The sequence below is a fragment of the Triticum dicoccoides genome, chromosome 2A (genome assembly GCF_002162155.2).
Source record: "Triticum dicoccoides isolate Atlit2015 ecotype Zavitan chromosome 2A, WEW_v2.0, whole genome shotgun sequence".
Lineage (NCBI taxonomy): Eukaryota > Viridiplantae > Streptophyta > Magnoliopsida > Poales > Poaceae > Triticum > Triticum dicoccoides.
Genome location: NC_041382.1, coordinates 8,354,480 through 8,362,519, shown reverse-complemented (window position 1 = coordinate 8,362,519; position 8,040 = coordinate 8,354,480). Strand labels below are relative to the sequence as shown.

The 8,040-nt window shown below is 42.2% G+C and overlaps 2 protein-coding genes across 5 annotated transcripts; one reads left to right on the top strand and one right to left on the bottom strand.

Moving 5' to 3' along the window:
• Positions 1–1,816: 1,816 nt before the first annotated feature.
• Positions 1,817–4,227, top strand: LOC119352718. 4 transcript variants are annotated; one of them, XM_037619293.1, is made up of 2 exons: positions 1,817–3,131; positions 3,902–4,227. In XM_037619293.1, exons 1-2 carry the CDS (start codon positions 1,979–1,981, stop codon positions 4,099–4,101), a joined length of 1,353 nt encoding a protein of 450 aa, XP_037475190.1. In that variant the 5' UTR covers positions 1,817–1,978; the 3' UTR covers positions 4,102–4,227. The 4 variants fall into 4 exon arrangements, with proteins under 4 accessions (XP_037475190.1, XP_037475191.1, XP_037475193.1 ...); XM_037619294.1 differs by having other exon boundaries at positions 1,817–3,166; XM_037619296.1 differs by having other exon boundaries at positions 1,817–3,204.
• Positions 4,228–5,182: 955 nt separating this feature from the next.
• On the bottom strand, positions 5,183–7,067 carry LOC119357383 (the record flags this gene model as incomplete). The annotated part of the gene is made up of 4 exons (XM_037624363.1): positions 5,183–5,228; positions 5,305–5,465; positions 5,555–6,275; positions 6,964–7,067. Coding segments are annotated over 4 exons (1,032 nt in total), but the record flags the coding sequence as incomplete, so codon positions are not given.
• Between the last annotated feature and the right edge of the window lie 973 nt (positions 7,068–8,040).

Sequence of the window (8,040 nt, the reverse complement as noted above, 5' to 3'; positions counted from 1 at the left end):
AAACATGCCGTTTGTTGACTGGAGGGTTGAATTTTCACTTTTGACAAAAGACTGAGAAATGAATGGCAATGCAGTCTAGAAGGAATTTTGGTGTTTGGCTCCAGGAATAGTCGAATTTGCTTTGCTTTCTACGTTCAGCGAGAGAAAGCAGTCTCGCATTTCTTCGAGAAGAGCGATATGACCGAAATATCGGCCGATACTAGTTCTGTTTTACCGCGGTTAGCAGTATTTTTTTTGACACTCATACTGCCGTTAGCAGTAACTTGGCAATTAAACTGATTAACAATAAGAGCAGCAAAGCCAGGCCCATCAATCCCAGTCATTCATTCCTGCTTTGCTAGCCGTTAACTGAACCTGTACCTTCAGTTTCAGGTGTTGTTGTACTCAGAGCAGCTGGAACTGTGCCCGGCCTCCTTGGCAAGCACTGCACTTCCTCCTTCCCAGGCATCCTTGCTTGCTGCTGCATTTCCTTGAACTCCTGGCGCTGCAGCTTCCGTCCATTGAAGCAACTATATGTGGTCAGGCCAGTTAGATCCCATGTTTCTCCAATGGGGATGGGGTAACAATAATCCCCTGACCTCTAGTGCTGACTGCTGACTCCTGAACCCACAAGGAGCATATTTGGAGAAACAAGTTTATCAGATTATCATATTTCATTAAATAAAGATGTCTGAACTACCACAGTTACCAATAACATTCAGCTTCTCCAAAAACTAGTATGGTGGGCTTCACCTTCAACTTTTGTGTCAGCTAGTCACTCAGTTGCCCTTGATCATAGCCATATCTAGCTGCTCCTTGATCTGTTTGAGCGACAATTAATACGGGACGGAGGTAGTAGGTAATAACTTTTTGTATGGTAAAGATCACCCCGCCTCCTCCTGGGCAAGTTAATAACTCATATCATTGATTCGATACTGAATTATGGAAATCTGATACTTGTTCAAGCTTGTGTTATGCATTTTATGAAAATTGTAATCATTTCTATACTGTCTAAGTTCTAAATGGATGTCATATTTTTTTTAATCTAAGGCACCTGGGCATTAGATAAGTTGCTATGTTGTTTGCTTGTACTCCTTTTATGGCCTTTATCTGTTGCTACGGGAACTAGAACATGGATTCCCCACACACACAAAAAACAGAACACGGATTGCAAAATTCAATCTAATTTGTTCCCTTCTCGCCATTTATTTATCTATTATTATTTTTTCTGAGTCAAAAGATAGAAAAAGCAGCTCAGCTCATGGGATGATAGACAAGAAACCAACAACTTAATTCTATCTTATCGTTACCTCCACTACTCCCATTCCAGCTTAAGTTTCTGATCTTTAAACCCAGCAAAAAAAGAATCTGTTACAGAAAATAAATGCGACAGAGGAATTAAAACATGTGGGTTTTCACCCAAGGATCAAGTGCACGCACACATGAAAAACAGAGCAAATTTGGGACACTTTTCTGTACTCTTTTCTTCATGTTCAAGGATTATTGCAAGGCTTAGGTTTATACAGTACCCATAGTATCCAGATCAATCGGATATGGACTCAAGCACTCAACTTTATAAATACATTTTATCTTGGACTCTGATTTAACCGGCAATGCAAACATTGTTTTGATTCTGAAAGTACTTGCCCAAACACAACCAGAATGTACTTGACATGCAAACTTATGCTACTAGGCCGGCCCGTGTACTTAACGTGCCTGGCCGGGCCGTGCCGTGCCTGGCCCGTTTAACCCTGGCCGGGCCGGCCCGTTTGGCCAGGTATTGACGCCGGTTTCCCTGCTGATGTATTTTATTTTAGATCTACTACCAGGCAAAAATCCCCCTTCTCCTTCCTCGCTCGATCCCCAAATCCCCAAATCAAATCGCTGCCTCCACCCTAACCCTAACCCTAACCCTAGCCGCGCCGCCACCATCGATCCGATCCCCAAATCCCCCTTCTCATTCCTCCCTCCCTCCACCAAACCCCAACCCCTAGCCGCCATGGCCCCCCCGATGGTTCTGCTCAACCGCCATGTTGATTTCTCCCACGACGAGGCCGCAGTGCCAATCCCCTCCCCCTGCCCGTGGGGAGCAAGCAACAAAGAGATGAGTGATGCAGTCATCGAGTACCTGCGCGCCCTCAAGGCCCGCGCAGTCGTCGCCTCTCCGCCGCAACTCTCCTCCCTCCGCATACTACCGCCGCCGAATTCCGCCCCGCTCCTAGGCCTGCGCTCGGGCCACATCTCCAGCGCGGACAAGAACCTGGTCGCCCTCTACGCCGGAGGGTACCGCCCTGGCGCCGAAACGTTTGCGGAGATGGGAGCCTATCTCATCTACGACGCCAGGGATGGCTCCCTCTCCGTCATCCCCCCTATCCCCTCCCACGACGAGTATATGGCCATGGGGCACCAGTCGGCCGTCGTCATGTGCGACGCCACCGGGGGTGGCTACCTTCTTGCCGAGCTCGTCTGGGTCATGCCAGGCTTCTCCCGAGCCGCCGTCTGGCTGTGGGAGTCGTCTGCCAAAGAATGGGTCTTGAAGCCTGGCTGCCTGCCCCTTCCACCCAGCATAGCCATGTATTTCTCCATTCACTCGTGCTTCTCTTATCGGGGCTCTACCTTCTGCTGGGTGGATCTCCACCAAGGCATGGTGCTCTGTGATCTGCACCAAGGCTGCAAGTTGAGCTTCATTGAGTTGCCCCAAGGACGTCCAAACTATGATGCCTCCGACTATCCAGGCGGCCTCTGTGCTGAGGAGTTCCGTTCCGTGGCCTGTGTTCGTGGCTCCATCAAGTTCCTTGCCTTCAATAAATTTGTTGAACGCAAGCCCGGCGAAGAATATGGACTGACCGTCTGGACTCTCTACCCTGACCACCCAGGGTGGAGCATAAGCTACCAGTGCAGCGTCCAAGACATCTGGGCAAACACCAACTACCAGTCTGCTGGTTTGAGACAGCTTGCTCCGTCGTTCCCTGTCCTGAGCATCCATCAAGACGGCGTTGTCTACCTAGTCGTAAACGATACCAGTGTGGTGGGGAAGGACCGTCGACTAGTGCACAAGGCCCAGTATTTGCTTCGTGTCGACATGGGGAATAACAACGATGTCCAGGTCTATCAACAGAAGACGACGCATATTTATTCCCAGCTCTTTGCAAGTGAGTTCAGTGCGCACCGACGACAGGATCACCCAGTACTACTACCACCACCAAGCATGGTTTCATTTGCATAGTACTGTCATTTTATCTATGTATGTTCACTATCACTGAACATGCTTTCATTTGCAGGCGTGCTACTATAATTTTGCTTAGGTTTTATAAAATGATTAAAATTCCAATGCTTGCTTATCGCGTCCAGTTTGCTTCATACTTGCTAATAGAAATCAAGATATTTGGCCACCTCCTCATGTTGAACAGTAGATGTCTGATATAGATGCTCATCCGCAATCATGATTCTGTAATCAATTGTCACTACCTGAACATGCAAAGTCCATTCAAAGATGTCAGCGTATGTGTTGTCATTAGCTTCACCCCTACACTTTTAAGGCATTCAGTGAATATAGCAGCGTATGTGTAGTTCGTTTCTGAACTTGGAATTGGTATGAGCCAAGTCCATTCAAAGATGCACATAGCAGCTGAAGCATAATTTCAAACTAGAGCTGAGCACTGACGGTGTCTGAATGAAAGATGTCAAAAGTAAATAAATGTACCCTTGACACAGATGGCTGTTTCAACGATTTTAATTCAGAGCATCCTAGACTGACCTTTAGACATTGTGTTGGGTGTTTCCCAAATAATTAATATCGACGCATGTTTACTCTAGCTTGCAATTTTTCATTTTTAAAATTGTTTTTAGGTAATTATAACCTGTCATATGGTCACACTAAAGGTATTATGTTTGACAAACATCTCTGTTTCGTTTTTGCCAGAGAGAGATAGAAGCAGCAAGCGAGTGTGGCGCAAGTGGAAAGAAGACGAAGGCCTGAGATGTTGCAACACATCAAGTGGAAATTTGGACCGCATCATTATCACTTTATGTTGTGTGGGTCCACTGGAGGCATTTGATGTGGTCATTATCAACTGTTTTTATTTATTAAACTGGATTTTGGGTAGAATGCATTATGTATGAGTCATGGCTCTATGTCTAGTGTATGTCTAGTGAGTGGCTTCTTTTGGATTGTAACTTGCATCATTGTCATTTTCTTACATGAATTCTACTACTATGATTTTACAAGCAATATTAGAGAACTAATTTGATGCCTCCGTTGTTTGCTTGCCCATGATTTGACTGGCATTGACAGACCAAAAACAAGATAAATTTTGGATTTTAAAAGGAAACAATTTGTTAACTAGCGTGATTTTCATACTTGCTAATAGAATGATTGCCCATGTACCCTTGACGCTCATGTTCTGTAGCGTGAACTTGTGGTGCTTGAAAAAAAAAATGAAAAAACCCATGTTTATAAAGTTTAAAAAGAATTTGAAAACAAACGTCTAAAGTTGAATGTGTTTACCACATGAAATTTGGTTTGCACACACGTAATATACATTTGTGGTGCGCTCGTGCCATTTGTAATTTCTGCGTGGCCTGTGGTTACATTTGTTTGTGCGGCATGGCTGGATTTCTTTGATGCCTTCAAAGACTGGTTGCACCACAAGGCATACAATCGCTTGTTTTGAGTGTGCCTATTCAGAATTAATGAAACAAAAAATTTCAAGCTGAAAAAAGTGAAAAGGTCCAGTTGGATGACAATCTCGTTGATACAATATATTTTCAAGCTGAAAGAGCCTGGAATTGTGTACGTACACGAGGACTCAGACCAAAGGTGCAACAAAACCAAGGAATGAACAAACACACACAACAAGCCACCACCCGAGTGTCCAGCACAAGAACAAGTATTAGACATGCATTCAACTCTCACAAAATGCGTAGCAGGCCATCTAGCTAAACAGTCAGTCACCCGCAGGCATTGCGCTTGAAAGCTAAACAGTCAGTCACCCGCAGGCATTGCGCTTGAAATCAGTACAAGTATTAGACATGCATTCAACTCTCACAAAATGCGTAGCAGGCCATCTAGCTAAACAGTCAGTCACTCGCAGGCATTGCGCTTGAAATCAGTACAAGTATTAGACATGCATTCAACTCTCACAAAATGCGTAGCAGGCCATCTAGCTAAACAGTCAGTCACCCGCAGGAATTGCACTTGAAATCAGTTATTTTGGACCATCTCACAATCAACTGTGTGATCACCAAGCCTGCAAATAAGCAAAAAACATATCAGATAAGTTGCCATATTATGTATGATTACCAACTAGCAAGTGCATAGCTCACATTTGAATCACTTCATCAACAAAAGTCTCAATCGATGCAGGGCATGGCTGCTGGCATTTGCTTTTGAATCTAACTAAAATTTGAAACAGCATATGTGCTAGAAAATATTTCTCAGCCACCACCAATGAGAACGCTGCTTCAAGCTTATCTAATGGGAACCCCTGCATCAAAATAAGTTTTATCAGCTTGTCATACAAAAATAGCTTGTCAAACTTAAATAAAAGAGAGAATATTTCAAAAAATATCTTACTAAGCGGTGTTTGAAGAAATTGTGAGAAAACGCGAGCAAACTGACTCCATTATTCTTGTACGGGTACCGTATGTTCCCCTCATCATCTTCCCACCAAATATAAGTGTACGTTTTATCCATTGCTGGAATCTGCCTCAACCTGTTCTCCCAATTAAAATTCGCGAGAGCTTTTATCAAGGCGGTTAGATCATCTTCACCAAGCCTTTTAATCAAAAGGTCCAGAAATGCACTGTGATTGATCCTTTCAGAATATGTCAAGAGAGAAATGTGATTTGTGACAAAAGCAATCACTGCCTTACTTTGACAGTCAACATTTGGACCTTTAGCTGACAAGAGCGCAATCAGATGATGAAAATCCATTGGATATTTGTCAGCTGCGTCTCCTAAGGCCCGGTCAAAGATTACAGAAACAGCATTGTAGTCCAACAAGGCAGAAGGCCGACTATATTTTTCTGGGGCAGCATCGATACGGACATTTCCATCGGTGTCAAACATAATTTGCTGGGAACTGAAGTTACCTCCGAAGGAATGGCCACTAAAGTGCTTCCGGCACAGGTAGATTAGCACTTTTTTACATCGAACTTGGAGGAGACGTGCCAGATATTTCACTTCCATTTGTGGCTGTATGATGGCCTGTTCCGGGAGAAGTAGGTCCCCTGGCAAAGGCACACGCTGGTATGGATCCAGATCACTGATTACATAATCCCAGTTGTGACCAGCACTGCAAAACAAACAAAATTAGTGTTTTACATGGTGGATATTTCCATGTGCGTCTATAAGAAACTTAACAATTTAGTGATGCCAATGTTCTATGGATACAAATAAACTCACAGACAAGAAAACTGCAGAAACATGGTACAATTGACTACAGGTATGCACTCAACATAAGCCATGAAGGAATTTGCAGGGAACAACCCCATATCATCTAATATTTATACAGAAAAGGGCCATTTTCCTTGGTAACCATTGTGTAAGCTGAACAGTAAACGATAGTGTCCAGCCTGACACAGCAGAATCGAAAGCATGCTGAAGTTAAAATCCACATGAGCCATACATAGATTAATGGTTGGGCATAATCTATCAACTTGAATTGTTAGAATTAAAGGGGAAAAATAGATATGATCGGCACATACTGCATCACCCACTTCAATTATTCATGAAGCCTAAGTTTCAGAATTAAGCAACAGTATTTGTGAAACTTCAATTTTAGTATCCATCATACCAGGAATTGAACAAAATAACAATGTAGAACCTATCCACCAATGGAATGTAATGCACACTTGCAAGAAAAAATAACATCTTAAAGACAAAAAGCAGCTGTGAGGAATAGTAAGTTCAAGAAGCTGGTAATAAACCTCTACCAATAAAAATAATTTCTGAAATTTAGTCTAGCGCAATTTATTACATACCAGCCACCTCTGAGTCTTGGATTAATTATGATTTTTGAATCCTTGTTTATCTGATAATAGGATAGAAGTTGCTCAGGATCCAACACTTTTCCACAATAAATTGAGTAAAAATCCTTGGATTTTACACCCACTTTATCACATGCCACCTTCATTAACATATTCACATTTGAAGTGTACAGATTTTCCTGATGAGAAATTGTTGTGCCACAGAGATGTAGAAACACCTGAGAAACTCCCTGCAAATAATTGTTGGCTAGAATGTTAGATAAATTGGAAGTTACAATTAAGGCAGAGAGAAAGCTATACAAATATAAGGCATAATAAGCAGATAACATAATTATGTTTAGTTTAAATCTAGATTTGACATTCATTTAAAACTAATGTAATATCCACCGAAAAACAATCTATGGCTATTTTCGTCAATATGATGATACCTACAATCATCAATACCCATAACAAATTCAGACAGCTAGAATTCACTAGATTTAACGGTTATGCTTGTTGGAGACATAAAGGTAGCAAGCTTCCCAACAAATCAAATTAGTAAAAACCTTGGAGCCATAGTACTTGCATGCACAAATGGCAACCATAGAATGGATGGATATGACCCTGATAATCTATATAGAGCTGACGGTTTGGTGACAAGATCGCATTGTTCCAGATCAAGTTGAACCCACTGCCCACATTTACAACAAACATTCGATTCAACATCCAGCATCCAAAATACTACCATGAAGCATTGCAACACAAAATTACCTCAGTATAATAGTCGCTGTCTATCTTCTGCACTAGGCCCTTTTAGCTGTTGGAGGAATTCTTAAAACCCTGACATAACATAAGCAATTGATGAAACCATGTAACAACTCATTGAAATAAACAGACAAACATACAATTGAATAAGTATGAAGAATCATAACCCACCCAATGTCATTTAAGGTATTGTTTCTAGAAATATCACCTTTATAATCACATATTTATTGAAAATTAATTGAAAGGTGCTGCTAGTGTACCACACATGGACAGATAATAACACAGCATTTTCCAACATATAGCAACAGCAAGTTCCTATAAAATTTT